At 50.4% G+C, this 15,602-nt stretch overlaps 4 protein-coding genes across 4 annotated transcripts; 3 read left to right on the top strand and 1 right to left on the bottom strand.

Moving 5' to 3' along the window:
- Positions 1-1,128: 1,128 nt before the first annotated feature.
- On the top strand, positions 1,129-3,404 carry N7511_009528 (putative arsenite efflux transporter ArsB-like; the record flags this gene model as incomplete). Its single annotated transcript, XM_057131905.1, has 3 exons — positions 1,129-1,204; positions 1,263-2,989; positions 3,060-3,404. 3 exons carry the CDS (start codon positions 1,129-1,131, stop codon positions 3,402-3,404), a joined length of 2,148 nt encoding a protein of 715 aa, XP_056979893.1.
- Positions 3,405-4,032: 628 nt separating this feature from the next.
- N7511_009529 (sphingomyelin phosphodiesterase) lies at positions 4,033-6,048 on the bottom strand (the record flags this gene model as incomplete). Its single annotated transcript, XM_057131906.1, has 4 exons — positions 4,033-5,112; positions 5,150-5,698; positions 5,751-5,837; positions 5,896-6,048. Coding segments are annotated over 4 exons (1,869 nt in total), but the record flags the coding sequence as incomplete, so codon positions are not given.
- A 1,468-nt stretch (positions 6,049-7,516) lies between these two features.
- On the top strand, positions 7,517-10,481 carry N7511_009530 (putative MFS monosaccharide transporter; the record flags this gene model as incomplete). Its single annotated transcript, XM_057131907.1, has 4 exons — positions 7,517-7,660; positions 7,771-7,902; positions 7,952-8,420; positions 8,476-10,481. The coding sequence occupies 4 exons, from the start codon at positions 7,517-7,519 to the stop codon at positions 10,479-10,481; spliced, it is 2,751 nt and encodes a 916-aa protein (XP_056979895.1).
- A 758-nt stretch (positions 10,482-11,239) lies between these two features.
- N7511_009531 (ankyrin repeat domain-containing protein) lies at positions 11,240-14,815 on the top strand (the record flags this gene model as incomplete). Its single annotated transcript, XM_057131908.1, has 4 exons — positions 11,240-11,557; positions 11,614-12,717; positions 12,901-13,015; positions 13,068-14,815. The coding sequence occupies 4 exons, from the start codon at positions 11,240-11,242 to the stop codon at positions 14,813-14,815; spliced, it is 3,285 nt and encodes a 1,094-aa protein (XP_056979896.1).
- Between the last annotated feature and the right edge of the window lie 787 nt (positions 14,816-15,602).

Raw genomic sequence — 15,602 nt, forward strand, 5'->3', positions numbered from 1 at the left:
TGCATGTTATCCGCCCTCGACGGCGACTTCAGCTTCGATGCACGAACAGGCATATATCCAAGAGGTGTTGTTTCACTCGTCCTGCCTTGTCACGTACGATAAGTTAGGACCTACAGGCGTGGTATGAGATCGATAGAAAGAGGAGAAAAGAAAAGAGCCTCTCCAGAGGTCTTATTCCCTGCAACAGATCATCCCGAACATGGCCAGAAGGGCGCGCACCCGGGCAGCATGTTGTTTGGTCAGCAACAGCCTCATTCCTCGCATTTGTCTACCTCGGTCTCTCTGGGATTGGAGCACTCTCAATGCTAGCTATAGCCCTTGAATCGGGAGCTTCCCCCGTGATGGTTATCCGGGGCGTGCGCAGCACGACGGGCGCGAATACGAGATGGGGCACTGTCTGCTTTCTCATGATTGGTACGTTAAGCTTGGGCGTGCATAGCGCCCAGTGGCTGAGTCTGCGGAGTAATTAAGAAGTTGCGGTAAAGCTGCGAGGGATAAAGGAGAGGGAGAAAAGCAAGAGAGGGGAAGAGAGAGAGAGAAGGAGATGGAGAGAGGCAGGAAAGAAGAAGGTTATGATATAGATCGGAAGAACTGAATTGCGATCACTCAACCGTGGTCAACGCTGGAGAAGTCTTGGCTTGCCCAGGCTTAATTCCACGCTAATCAGTTTATCTCGTGCTCGTCTCACTGTTTCTGATTGAGGCTCACTGAAATCTCTGCTAGAACAGGGAACACTGCTTCGCCTTCTAGTACAACTCTAAAAAGCCCAAGAATCACTCTTTGATCACGGAACTCACAGCCCCAGGCAGACCCTCATAGAGGCCGCTCTCCCCCAAAGAATTCACCTGATAGGAGTATGAGGGACATTCTGCATTTCCCCACATTCTCCATTTCTTGATTCTCCAGTATTCAAGCCTATTTACTGCAATTCAAAGTGGTCGAAATGGGTCTGCCATAGGCTTCACCACCGGATCTTGATATGCAAATTTCCGTTACAGCATTCCTGGTATTTGATCTCATACCTCAGAGCGGCTGAAGCGCCGAAGCGCGACTGGACTGACTTGGCTCATAACAACCAGGTACATGCACAGCTGAAGCCGCAGAGCAAAAGCGACTCCAAAGCGCAAAATGGACGAAGATCTCGACACATCCAAAATCAAAAGTTGGCGGTCAATCATTACCCTGATTATATTTGTGGTGACGAGTCAGTAGCCCCCATGGGATCGGTTCACGTTGAACCACGTTGAATAACCGGTCTTCAGATATTATCGTCCTGTTCCCCTTTCATATCCCCATCTACCTGCCTCGATGGCTCAACAACATATTTCTGGACTCGCTCAGCGCCATACGCATAATACCGCGCCGGAATCGTCACAATGAGAAGAAAAGCGTCTTCATGAGATTCCGCTTCCCGCTGAATTTCATCACAGCCCCATTGATAGCAGATCTGTTTCTTCTCGCGATAAAAGCGATTGGTCGACAAGAAGTACACGATGGCACGCTCGGCGCAAATCATATCTTGCCCATTGATATCATGGCCTTCTTCCTCACACTGGCCTATATTGCCATTTCAATCGATGCCTCCGGTCTAATCAGATGGCTAGCATTCAAAGTGCTCGAGCGTGGCGGCAAAGTCGGCCACCGACTCTTCTTCTATCTATACGCCTTCTTCTTCGGCCTAGGCACATTCATCGGAAACGACCCGATCATTCTATCCGGAACAGCCTTCCTCGCCTACATGACCCGGGTCTCCAGCAACATCGTCCACCCCCGAGCCTGGATCCACAGCCAATTTGCCATAGCAAACATCGCCTCCGCAATCCTAGTCTCGTCGAACCCGACGAACCTCGTGCTGGCCGGCGCGTTCGAGATCAAATTCATCGTCTACACAGCAAACATGATCGTACCCACAGTCGTCACAGCAATCGTCATCTTCCCGTTCCTCCTGTACATCATCTTTGCCGATGAATCCCTCATCCCACTTTCCATCAAAATGCATGAGCTTACTGAGGACGAAAAACGCAAGAAACCAGTCAACCCGAATATTCCCCACGCGCGAGGCAACGCCGAAGAAGAAGAGGACATGAACAACGAAGAAGGCAAGCAACTCTCCTTGGAGGAGATCATGAACCCATTCCTAGACAAAAAGGGCGCAGCCTTCGGCGCCGTCATCATGGCCGCGGCGCTCATCACCCTCCTTGCAATCAACGCCTCGAGCCAGACCGGAAACGAAAAACCCGTCTTCTACGTGACATTGCCAGCGGCCTTTGTCATGTTCTGCTGGGATGTCGCATCGGGATGGCTCCATCGCCACGAGACGCGCGAAATTGCCGCGCGGGGCAGGCGAGACGTCGAGAATGCTCGCGCAGAGCGCCTGCGCGAGCGGAGCGAGTCTCAATCCCCCGAGATCCTAGGGCAGGAACAGGATGTGTCGGGTGTCCACGGACACACTGCGGAGCGCACTTCTGAGCGCACCGATGATGAGATTTCCGTCGGGGCTGCGGATACAGGTCTAGCTTCGAAGATATCGACTTCCAGCCCGGACCGCGAGACACCGTTGTCCGTCTCGGTGCTCGTTGGTCAGGAGAAGTTCCCGGAACTGGAGCCGCCTGGTGTTTCGTCGCTTGATAATAAGAGATTGGCTCAGGCTTCTTCGCCCGAACCACTGGACTCCCGACATACGACTGACACGGTCGATGAGGAGAAGCGGGCGGGTCAGTATCAGAAGGACGGACCGCCGACGTTGGTCTCCCTCTCTGCTGATCTGTACCGCTGGCTTCAAGAGACTTTCCCGACAGTGACTGTCGTTGTATCCCACATGCCCTTCCCACTTGTTCCTTTTGCGTTCGCCATGTTCGTACTTGTACAGGCGCTCGTCACCAAAGGCTGGGTTCCTGTTTTTGCATATGGATGGGATCACTGGGTGAACAAGACCGGGACCGTAGGAGCGGTTGGCGGGATGGGCTTTTTGTCTGTGATTCTATGCAATGTGAGTTTTTGAGCCGCCTTCCTCCCTCCCTTCCACTGAAATAACTAACCTCTCCTTCCCCCCCTCATAGTTCGCCGGCACAAACATCGGCACAACAATCCTCCTCTCGCGCGTCATCCAAGCCTGGCAAACAATCCACGATAAGAACGGCATCCCAATCAGCGAGCAGACCTTCTGGGCAACAGTCTATAGCATGGCCCTGGGCGTGAACTTCGGCGCCTTCAGCACTGCATTCAGCGCCTCGCTGGCCGGACTGCTATGGCGGGATATCCTACAGCGCAAACATATCCGCGTGGGCAGTTTGGAGTTTGCGCGTGTGAATCTGCCTATCATTGCTGTTTCTATGGCTGTCGGCTGTGCTGTTCTTATTGGGGAGATTTATGTTGTTAGGGGGACTCAGCCTTATAACTTGTAACGGGGGGTTGTTTGTAACGTATGTTACCTGGTTCAGGTCCGTATAACTGAGATAGATTAACTTACCTTATTGGGGCTTGTAGGTTTGTCTGGGGTGCTTTTGGGGCTTGATGAGTGGATGATTTGTGAAGTCAATGAATTATTTCTTTATGAGTTGCCTGTATTGTTAAGTGGTATTACTGCTGGATGGGCTTGAGGCGTTTGAAACTCAGATTGCTTAGACTATATATGAAAATAACGAGATAGCTAATTCGAGACAGTGACAAGATATAACTAGTACTCAATATATCCCAGCGACTGCCTGTTACTGTTGATGGTATTGATGTATATATATATACGATTCGGGTTGAGATAGTGCAAAGGCCCGGAATTTGAAAGCCAGTCCTCGGAGTCCTCAATGATGGTGAAAGTACTGGCTTTGAATTATATTGGGACTTATCACAGATGATCCAGAAGTCCCATAGGTGCTTGATCTACCGGGTCTTGACAATTAATTTATTTGAACGAGGCCATGAGAAACTATCCATATTGATCAAATCAAGAAAACGTCCTGCAACATACCACCAAGCCCAACACAAACGACTTGCAATACCATAGCGTCTTAGCAACCCGAAAGCATGAAGCAAAAATCAAACACCAGCACCACCCAGCACTCTCTCCTCAGCCTCACGCACAAGTCTCGCACGGTAGGCAATCTTCCCCAAAAGCGACCCCATGCCGGAATGGTCACACTCAGGACCACCAGACCCATCCAGCTCTTCCGAGTCAGCATTCCCAGAGCCCTGGTCACGTTTGTTAATAGAAATGTTGAGACCCGGTTCGGGCTCATGGCAGTTATGCTGTGCGTCCGCAGCGCGAAGCATACAGAGTTCCTTTTTCATGCAATCACCCGTACAAGCAGCAATGTTCCAACCGCGATTGCGCCGCGTCCAGAAGTCCTGGAAGATGGAGGGGTCGTTCTCCATGGCGACGGTGGCATTATGCCAGAAGGCAGGGGTGAGTTCTGCCTTGGGGTCGGTTAGAGGAGTCGGGAGCTTTGCGCCGTAGGCTGCTTTTGCGGAATAGTAGGGGACCCATTCGGGGTTTGTTTGGTAGGATGGATCGCTGATGTTGGCGATGTATTGGGTGAAGTCTAGCACGCCGTAGGTGACGGGGTCGATCTCGTAGACGCGGAAGGAGGGCGGGCCTGAGGTTGGGGTCATGGATGGGGCGATGTATGCCATTGCAGTTGCGGTGTCTGCGTTGCGGGTGGTGTAGTCTGAGTAGGCGATTTGGAATTCGTCCATGTGGGTGTGTCCGTAGAATAGACCTGCGATGGTGGCTTCGTAGCGCTGTAGGATTTGGTCGAGGTACTGGGAGTAGTCGCGGAAGTGATCTGTGAGGCCGGGTGGGATGTGTGAGATTAGCCAGGCACGCTGGCCTGCATCTTCGGCGGCTTGTAGCTCTTTGATGAGCCATTCGAATTGTCCGTTTGGGTCTTTTTCCATGGGGTCTTGGTACATGTAGAAGTTGTAGTTGTAGTAAAAGATGCTGTTGTATGAGATGATCCGCAGGTTGCTGTTTGGGTGGATGGCTGAATATGATCCGAATTCATCTGCTGAATTGACGGAGGGAATGCCGGTGAGGCTGTACCAGTCCTCGGCGAGTGCGCTGTATGCGAATTGAGCGCCTTCCTTGCCCTGAATATTGTTTTGGGGGGAATAGATTGACTGGTGCCGTGTCATGGTTTCCTATGGCAGCGTAAACCATACCAAGGTCCTTCTCCATCTGACTGTATGTATCATTGAAGACATCTAGTGCTTCGGCTTGACCAACTAGCCAAATATCGTGAGCTACCACGTCACCCGTGTAAATGGAGAATTCTGGATTGATCTTGGCAATGGCTGCATTCATGCTCTCCTGAAGGATATGTGGTGGGTCACACTTGGTGTTTCCAAATGGTCCACATGGGGTTTTTGTGATCCCCGGGGCATCCTTGTCTTCATACACCCTGCAGCAGATGGGCTTGGTGCATTCGTAGCTGGCTCCAGTTTCGTAGTAGAGATCGACATGTGTGTCACTGAAATGGACAACCTTGATTGGCGGCTTACCACTGGCCGGTGGTCTGGTAGTTTCCGGCTTTGTTGAAGGGAACTCGAGGGTATGAGAGCGAACCTCGGGGTATTGGCAGAGTCCAATCAGACTAGCGCACATGGTCTTGGTGGCGTGAGACCCGATATGCAGGTTCTGAAAGGCATCACGAAGAGCAGGGCCTTCTTTCTCGATGATGCCACGGCAAACATCTGGGTCTTCGACCTGTGACTTGGTCAACATCATTGAGCGAAGGGCGCTCAGAACCATGACATACGCCACTGAGCTTGCATACGCCGATGAAGACATCAATCATGAAGCCCTCGCCAAACCCGGAGACGAGCTTGAGACCACCCAAAAGAGCCTGGGAGATAGTTCAGGTAAGCCTTTGCCTACTACCCCAGATGCCGGGACGATCATACCTGACAACTACCACAATCGACCGCGTGCTTGAAGTCATCCCAGATAGTTGAGATGAAGCTCTCCGTGGAAGCCTTTGCAGTCTCGGCATAAGCGCCAAAAGCCAAAAGGCTCCAGAGTAGCAGCAAGAAGTTCATCTCGAGTGTGTTTGACGGATCTTAACAGCAATGTGCAAAGGAAGAAAGTCACAACACTCCGCACCTTCCGTCGAGGAAAGTCCAGGATTTAAGTCACAGCCAAGAACGAAATCATTCACTTCATTTGAACAAAAGACCTGCAGCTCGCTTAGGGGTGGACTTGCACTTTTGCATTTGAGTTGGCAATGAGCTCCATCGCGATAATCCCATGTGATGAACATAGTGAGGTGTTAGGGACGGCCCGGCGAATATGCCTGCATTGTGACCATATCTTCTCAGGACAGAGAGTATTCAGGCATAACTTCGCTTCACTGCATCCCATCGGGGCTTATTAGCAGCCGATCGACCGCCTAAGGGGATGATCCAGGGGGTTTATAGTGTAGATAGATATGCAGCCAAGCGGCTAGAAGTTACTAGCGACGGTTGCTTGCAACGCTGCAGGCCTTGTTGTTGATCTCGGGGGTTAGTTATTTACCGTGAATATCTTGGCAAGTTCGCATAGACTCGGAGACGGAATTCTGGAGGCCAGCGTTTCTTAGGCCTGTAGCCATGCGTAAATGCCGAATTCATGGCCCATTTTTTTGAGCAAGATCTATCAGCCTCGAATATCTGAGATGCCAAGCTCATCTGGCGATCTCCTATGCAGGGACAAGGAACAGATGGTCTGGGGGTATCAGATATCCGATCGTTTAGCATCTCCATAGCGACGGTCGCATAGTGGTAGCAACGCAATAAACCCTTCCCTATTCATGCAATATTCATGTTGTCTAGCCAGTATTAGCGTATTAGCTGTGATATAACCCATCTAGGCGTAAAATTGGCCCCCAACCTCAACCCCAACCCCAACCCCCCGTAGCCTGTAGCGGGGTTTCGGTCGACATCCGAAGCGCCACTTGCGTCGCGCCGGTCCAACATCGGAAGTGTAGTGGAAGCGCACCCAAGAAAAGGCTGTGGATATGACGCGTATTCCAACCCATGGTAAAGAGGGAGTCGGCAAAAGTGCGCTTCAGAGCCAATGGATTACCTATATACGAGGAATGCCCCTCGTCCCTCAAAGTTACCCCAGTTCCGACGAGTTCAGGAATCCGGTCTGGTGGGTAGAGTGGATAGAGTGGATAGGGTGGATAAGGTGTAAGAAGATGATTTTTTTTTTGCTGTTGAGGGAGAAATGGGCCAAAAGCAAGGCAAGCGCAGTGTAAGTGTGTAAGTCGAGGTCAAGTACACCGCAATTATAGGCGAAGACCAAAGCCGGGGTAAAAAACGGCCGGACCCTAAATTTTGCTTTCTCCACTTCTCCAGAACTCTGCTTCTTCACCTTGACTCTCTCTCTATTCCTCCACCCTCCACCCTCCACCCTCCCCGGACTCGCTTGCCTTTCTGCGCGATATGAAGTCGCCAGCTCCATTTTATCCGCTTCCTGCGATCGAGATCACACAGTAGCCGGGACACGCCCTGGGCTCGCACTTAACCCGGACACATCGCAGTCATGGAGGGTCGTCGCGCGGCGACTCTGGGCGTTTCAATCACCTTCTTCGTCCTCGCTAGTATATTCGTCGTGCTTCGCTTTATTTCGCGCATCTTTGTGGTCAGGAAAATTGGGTTGCACGACTGGTTGATGTTGGTCGCATGGGTATGTGGGATTATTCGGTCCAGTCCCTGCATGATCCCGGGGATGGAGTCACAATGAAATGGAGGGTTCAGGGGCCACCAAGGTTAGCTCAGAAGCTAATGAGCTTGCAGATTCTGGATTTTGGTTTTTCGTTCTCGCTTTTCTTCGCCGTACAGAAAGGTCTCGGTCTTCATTCCAATGCGATCAAACCCGAGGATGAGCTCGCTTTTAACAAGGCCAACTATGCGTTTACCGTGCTCTATGTGGGTGTCAATGGTTTCTTGTCAGATTGCCTCGCTAACAGAATGACAGAACCCGGCGTTAATGGCCGTCAAGACCTCCATCCTCGTCTTCTACCTGACCTTGACACGAAACCAGAAAGTCTTCCGATGGGCCAACTTTGTCACCCTGGCAGTCGTGAATGCAGCGGGCCTTGCATTGACATTTGTCAATGTGTTCCAGTGTAATCCGCTCAACGCCGTGTTTCTTTCCGACGTCCCGCCCAACGCAAGTTGCACCGACATTGTCACCCTGTACCTCTCGTCTTCCCCGGTGAATATCATCACCGACCTCGCTATTCTCTTTCTTCCGATGCCGCTTTTGACCAAAATGCGCCTTCCCTACAAGCAAAAGGTCATCCTAGTCGTTACTTTCTCCTTTGGTTTCTTTGTGGCCGTGGTCGACGTTATTCGGATTGCTTTTCTCCAGCAGGCAGCTGTCTCGCGCTCCATGGAGGTCAAATCGATTCATATTCAGAACATCGGAGGGGTTGACTTCAGCTGTACGACTCCAGTCTTCTTTGTTTAGCACAATCAAATTAAGCTAACTGGTCTTAGGGTATGCATCATTATCTTTCATGTGGTCAGTGGTTGAAGTCAACGTCTCGATAATTTGCGGTTGCGTCCCAAGTCTCAAGCCTCTTGTGACTCGTCTTGCGCCAAAGTTGATCAAGAACACCAATGACACTTCAAATGGCACGCAAACCGGACCTTATGCGAACGGAGAAGCATCTGTTGCAGTGCCATCGCCGGCTGCAACGCCAGGGAATCTAGGACTACCATCACCCTCCCCAACCGGGAGCCACGAAAAAGCAACGCGCAATGGTAGCATCTTCACCCGTCGGCGTAGCTCTCGCAGTTCCGATGAACCAATTGGCATTTTGGACTTCTTGGGCCACCCTGAAACTGCAGTGACGCTAGACACGGAAGCAAATACCCATACCAGTGCCTCGTACCCGCCTGATATCACGTTCTTTGACTTTGTCAACATGAAAAAACCCGAAAGTATGCTCAAGCTAAATAATCGCGAGTCAATTGCGCCCATTGCCTTGACTACCCTTCTGTTCTTCCTTTGGGGCTTCGCATATGGATTACTTGATATCTTGAATACTCAATTTGAGACCATCGTCCAGCTAGGGCCATGGTCTTCATTGGGACTTCACGGTGCATATTTTGGTGGATACGTGCTTGGTCCTCTCTTGGTTGGTGGACCTGTACTGAAACACTGGGGGTTCAAGTCCACTTTCATGACCGGTCTATGCATCTATGCCTGTGGCACCCTTATCTTCTGGCCATCTGCTGTTCTAACATCAACACCTGCGTTTATACTTTCGAATTTCATTGTCGGATTTGGCCTGGCAGTCTTGGAAACCGCGGGGAATCCATTTATCGCACTGTGTGGACCACTTGAGAATTCTGAAATTCGACTTAATATTTCGCAGGGTGTCCAAGCTGTCGGAAGTGTGTTATCGCCGCTTTTGGCCAAGAAAGTTCTCTTCAAAGATGTTCGTGATGTTGCATCGCTGGTCGATGTACAATGGGCTTATCTTGGTATCGCCCTGTTCGACGTGCTGTTGGCAGTGGCATTTTACTATCTGCCAGTCCCCGAAGCCTCGGACAAAGACCTGGAAGAATTGGCAAACAAACGCCGAAAAGACAACATGACCAAGGTAGTTGGGATCCCGGTTGTTTGGTTGACTCTTGGTCTGGGTATTTGGTCTCAATTCTTCTATGTGGCCGGACAAGAGGTATTCTCAACAACACTTGTTCGCTTTGTTGAAGCCGAACACCCGCATTCCTCTTTGACCTCTTTTGACTTCCTCACAATCGGCCACAGTGTCTTTGCCGTCGGTCGCTTCCTCGCTGCCTTTGCGCAATGGTTCTTGAAGCCACGCTGGATCCTGATGGTTAACTATATCGGCATGATCGTCTGCGCCGTCCTTTGCATGAAGCTCAATGGCTCTGCAGCAATTGTCATGGCAATGCTAGTCTACCTGTTTGAAAGCGGTACCTTCAGCATCATATTCGCCATCTCATTGCGTGGCACAGCCCAACACACCAAGACAGCCGCCGTCATGTTAACCATGGCAATCAGCGGTGGAACATTCTTCCCCTTTGCAGACTACGCAGCCTACCTAAACAACGGCGAATCCTACTCCTTCTGTGTTCTTGTGGCGCTCTTCGCTGCCGGCGCCATATTCCCTATCTACCTCAACCTCGTCCCAGCCGTGAAGAAACAGGTCGACCCTGTCCCGAATGAGTACCTCCGTCGCCACCGTCGCCGAACACGCACCCACCTCGACTCCCTGCCTCGCGAGAAAGACAACCCCTCTCTAGGCGGCGTGTTCTCCCGTCCACGCAGCCTGGTCTCGAATCCCGACCATCTGCCTGACCTCCCTCTCCCCGAAGAAATCCATCAAAATTCACTCGCAAATGACCTCAATGGCACAAAATCAAATCCAAGTTCCCAATCGTCGTCCAGCTCGACTTCCCGCGTGAACTCAATTTCATCGCGCATTTCAGGTCCTCACCAAAGACCCTCGACCCGAAGTCATGATTCATGATCTCTGATGACGCCTTTCGCCAATTCCTGTTTCTTTTCTTTCTCTTGCATGCCTGACACGTTTTACCTTTTTGTTTCGCTTTAAAGGCAGCGATAATTGACCCTGAGATACCCATCCACTTGCTTCTCTTTAGGATTGAAACAACTTGTTTGTTTCTTATCCTTACATTCCTGTACATAACTTGGGTGGCTGTGTCGTACTTCTTTTGCATAACGTTAGCGATGGCGTTGACAGAACGAACAGTTCTCCAGTCCTTAAAACCTAATCGCCAATGGGATTTGAGATTACTTTGAAGATATAAAGTCTAGTATATTTGTGCTTACCATTTTCTATTCGATCTGCGCGTAGTGTTGGGTTCTTGTGAAGGATGCTTTGGTTGCCATAAATGCGAACCAGCCATCGACCAAATGTCCGAGCTTCTTCATCTCCTTCCCATTTCATGTCTCTCGCCATCGAAAATACTTCGCATCGGCTGCAACCCCCAAATCTCCAACTAAATCGCTAAACATGACTCGTCTTACTATTCCTAATTTTGCCAAGACTACCAGATCACCAATCACACCTGCAGTCCACCCAGGCATCTTTTTCCACTTCCGCAATGATCTCGTATCTCTTGATTTCACCCTTGGTTTTCCCAAAGTGAGGCTGAGGCTGATGTTGAGGCGGATGACCTCGCCTCTCACCATGTTAATTATATTCAAAGACACGGTCTCCCAGAATGTGAGTTCCTTCATCCTCCACACCTTATACATAGCACCATGGCTGCGAACGACTGGCCATTCGATAACATCGCAGGTGATCCTCTAATAGGCGACTCACAACAACGATACGAAGAAGCAGGGACGTTCCATCGCAGATCTGCGGATGGCTATGAATCCAGCGAACTAGACGGGTTTCCGTCTCGTCGGGGTAGAACAAATAAGCTCCAGAAGCATAACCCATTCGTGAAATCAAGATCAAGCATTTTCAAAGACAATGTCCCCAAACCGGGCTGGTTGACTCGGGCCCTTCGACAGTGGAAGCCGTTCGGCAAGAAGGACGAACCTCTCGAATCGAACATGATGCTGGACGAAGAGGTAAGCGCAATACCCGTGGATGCTGGGCAGTAACGTTGTCTGAACTCATGTGCCAGGATATTCCCTTCGACACAATTCAACAGGAACCAGCTAGTGGATCTGTACCTGGCCATGATCTTATTATTGCTATCACAGAGGGGAAAGGAAAATCGCAGATTCGAGCGCTTTTGGCTGAGTTGCGCGATCCGGATGCGACCCCGGCCCATCCAGTGTATGGCAGTGTTCTTGCTGCTGCAGCTGCTGCAGGCTTAGTCGAAGTCGTTCGACATCTATTACAAGCAGGCGCAAATCCGGACATGCAGCTATTTAGTGGGAAATACGGTAGTGCACTTTGTGCGGCTGCAGCGTCGAGACATTCTGAAACTCTGAAGATTATTCTGAGGACCGAAGTTGATGTTGATATGTATTTGATTGGAGGGGAATATGGAAGTGCGCTTGCTGCTGCCGCTAGAGAAGGCTCGAACAGGAACGTTCAGCTTTTGATACAAGCAGGTGCCTCGGTGAATGCAATTTTGAAAACTGGCTTATATGGTAGTGCTTTGTGCGCTGCTGTGGTTTCGCCTCAAAACCTTCAGTCTCTCCTCGACGCTGGAGCGTATGTCGAACAGGAAGTATATATAGGCACTTACGGAAGCGCCCTTGCTGCCGCCGCCGGGTCCCGATTTCCTAAAAGCCTCGATGCTATCCTGGAAGCTGGCGCGGACGTCAACAGGGTACTGCTTCTTGGCGATTTTGGCAGCGCTCTTATTGCTGCCGCTTCTGCGACTGATGAGTCTAGCTCTGCCATGAATATCAAAACTCTGATTAAAGCCGGCTGCAATATCGACATGCAGACCCCAGTTGGTTTATATAGTAGTGCTCTGGCAGCGGCTGCTTCTCGTCCAAACCCGTCCCCTCGAGTCATCGAGCTCTTGGTGAGAGCCGGTGCTGATATTGATATGCAGTTATACTTTGGACCCCACGGCAGTGCTTTGGCTGCTGCTACTTCTGTTAAGGCATTGGAAGCCCTTTTAAAAGCAGGAGCTGATGCTGACATGCTACTCGAACATGGAAGCTTTGGAACCGCGCTTGCTGCAGCACTGCAACGAGTGTTTGATGCTCAAAGCTCTACAAATGATACCGAGGAACGATTGATTGTAAGTACCCTTCTTGCAACGGGGGTACGTATTGGCCCACTGCATCGACTCTCAATAGATGCACTTCAGATACCAAGACCAGTGGTTCGAATTACCGATAGTGAGACCCGTGAATTCAAGTTCGATTGGGAACTCCCCCTTATACTGGAATCGTTAAATGATATTGGACCAGCTCTTTTACACAGAGGGACTTTGACGAGAAAAAAGGATACAGTCAAACTCGCATCCTGCCACGACTTTCTCAAAAGCTCTTTTGGAGTCGTAGGAATGGGACTACTGCAGGGAATCATGAGAGCTCTCCGAGCATCCCGCGGTCTTTACCGTGAGTAACATGATCACTACACATGATCTTGGCGCTAACAAAAAGAAAACAGTCGATGGAACCATCAGACTTGAAGTCCATCAATGCTACGTCCGCTTGTGTGTTACAACAAAAGCACTCGAGGCGCGGGATGCATTGGAATGGATTTGCCTCACTTTTCGGGAGGCAGCTCAACATGAGATTTCCGTTTCCACGCTCAAAAGTGGCTTCAGTGACGAGGGCTCAAAATCACTCAATAAGCTAGCCCCATTCGAATCTTTCTTTTCTAGCGCTGAATGCTGGTATCCTCTCTTTGACTCGGCCGTGATCGCCTTACAGTCCTCTGTTGAACCTCGACTTAAACCATGTGAAGGACTCGAGCTGGACTTTAAGCAGCTACTTAAGCTTGCAGCTGTCGAATATCCTATCATGGTCGATGATGGAATCATCCTCATGGGCTACTCAACGGCACTTATACCTATCAAGCAGACCGACGATAACAGGATTATGTGGCACTTGGAAACCGCCACAGGCGACTTTCAACTTCAGGTTTCTGACCTGCAAGCAACGCAGAAGCAATGGCTTCGACTAACCAATTTCGAAGATTTGCTTTCCGCAACAGCAATACTAGGCTGGAGCTCCAAAGCAGAAGTCCTGTTAGGCACGAACCGGCTAGTTCCTAATGTAACATGGTCCAATGCCAAAGTCAAGACATCTACCTGGCACTGGAGCGGAGCAAACCTCCAACTCATGGCACAAACCGCGTCTCCATTGAATTTCGGAGCTCAAATGGGTATGATGTTTGATCGATCCGTCAACACCATTCAGTTCAGCCCCTCAGGAAACTACCTCAAATGCTTGTCGAGCAGCTCCCAACAGCCTATCATCCTCTATGATGTAAAGACAAAAAGAGCCTGGCTGGTCTCATTACTCTCTGTGCTCCATCACATGCTGCTGGCTTACTATAAAACGATAAACAAAAGCTTCAGGGCCAATTTCCCGCCCTTCGCCGAGCCAACATCTGACTCCCATTGTCCGTCATGGAATGCTCTGCGTGACCAAGGAGGCCTTGTTCTTGAGAAATCAACAGGAAGTGAACTAACTGTCCGCGATCTTATCATGGGATTTTCCGTGAATCTCTCAAAGACCACCATCCAGCCTCCAAGGGCATCGAACATGCATCCGCTCACGGTATCCTCGATTTTCGGCTACGAATTCGCAGACATAGTAATGGACTCACCAACAAGCGAGCTCAAGAAAACATCACTTGAAAAGGAAAGTCTCGCCTGGATATCCCTACTCAACAACATCAAGTGCCTCTTCTGCTCCGATCTAGGCGATGCCATAATCGGAAACCGCTCACCATGGGAATCCTCCCCATGCAACAGCCTCCTCGAAGGATACGACCTACTCGCCGCATCCATGCCCAGCATGGACCTGCTCGCCCAAAGACACGGAGGCAATGTACATGCCTCCTCATGCCAATTGTCCACCGACTGTTCCTGGTGTCTCGCAGGCACCCCCTTCCAAACCTGCGAACACGAAGAGAAAGAATCCTGCTGGGACCGACCAGGGTTCCTAGAAGAAACCCTCCAAGAGATCAAAAGCCAATCAGTCTCGGTGAATGGTCCCGTCCAAAATGGCCTTCGTCATGGCAATGCCAATGGCAATGCCAATGGCTCTGCCGCCCGTACCCAGGGAGCTTTGGTTTTCGGTGGACAGGCTAGGGCTCGGTCTAAGACGAAGACTTTTCTCACGCTTGTTCAGTCGGCCGAGACTCGCAAGGTCTCTATTCATAGCGCTACTAGCTTGGTTTCGTGACCAAGGACACACGCTACTTTCTTCGGATCACGCCTTTTTAGGAAGTTGCTCACCATTTTGTATTTGCAGTGTGCTTGGTTTTTGGTTGCTGGGTTTGGGGGTTGGAAAGGAGAGAACCTATGGCGGTTCGGTGCGCACTTGGATCTAAAGCCGAATGCCGACCCCGAGGTCCGATTGAATCCCAGTCTCAAGATATGAAGATTTCACTCTGAGTTGAAGTTTAACGCGTCTCTTTTGGTCGAAGCGTCCTGATACATCCCTTTGCAATTCTAACATGACATTCTCTTCCACACCGCCAACTTCCAATGATCTACACGATCAGCCTAAACCCCCCAAGACCGGGCCCAAACCATGCACAAAAGCAGGAAAAAAGAGCGGAGCCCTCGTTCAAGCACAAAGACTGCATGAAATAATCTACGGAGTAATACTTCACAAGTTCACGCACACCCCCACCGATCCAAGTTCAGACCAGTTTCAGATTCAAATAGTCGCAGATCCAATTCTTCACCCTTTTAAGCGCGGACCGAAATCCCGGCTGGGTCATAGATCTTCCCCGAAGCGCCGTCAGTCCGGACCGTTCAACCCACGATTTCAGGACAATCCACTCGACTGTACCAGAGTGCATCAGAGTACTGTACCAGACTTCGTTTTATACCCACCTTAGGGCCACGATTTCTTTTCCGGACCAAACTTCCCGTTCGCTTTGACCGGGACATGCACTTTCAAGTGTCAATATTGGTATCGATATCAGGATCAGGATAGTATCAGCCTAGGAGTTGAGATTGAT

The sequence above is a fragment of the Penicillium nucicola genome, assembly GCF_028828085.1.
Source record: "Penicillium nucicola strain IBT 29836 chromosome Unknown utg000010l, whole genome shotgun sequence".
In the NCBI taxonomy this organism is placed as follows: domain Eukaryota; kingdom Fungi; phylum Ascomycota; class Eurotiomycetes; order Eurotiales; family Aspergillaceae; genus Penicillium; species Penicillium nucicola.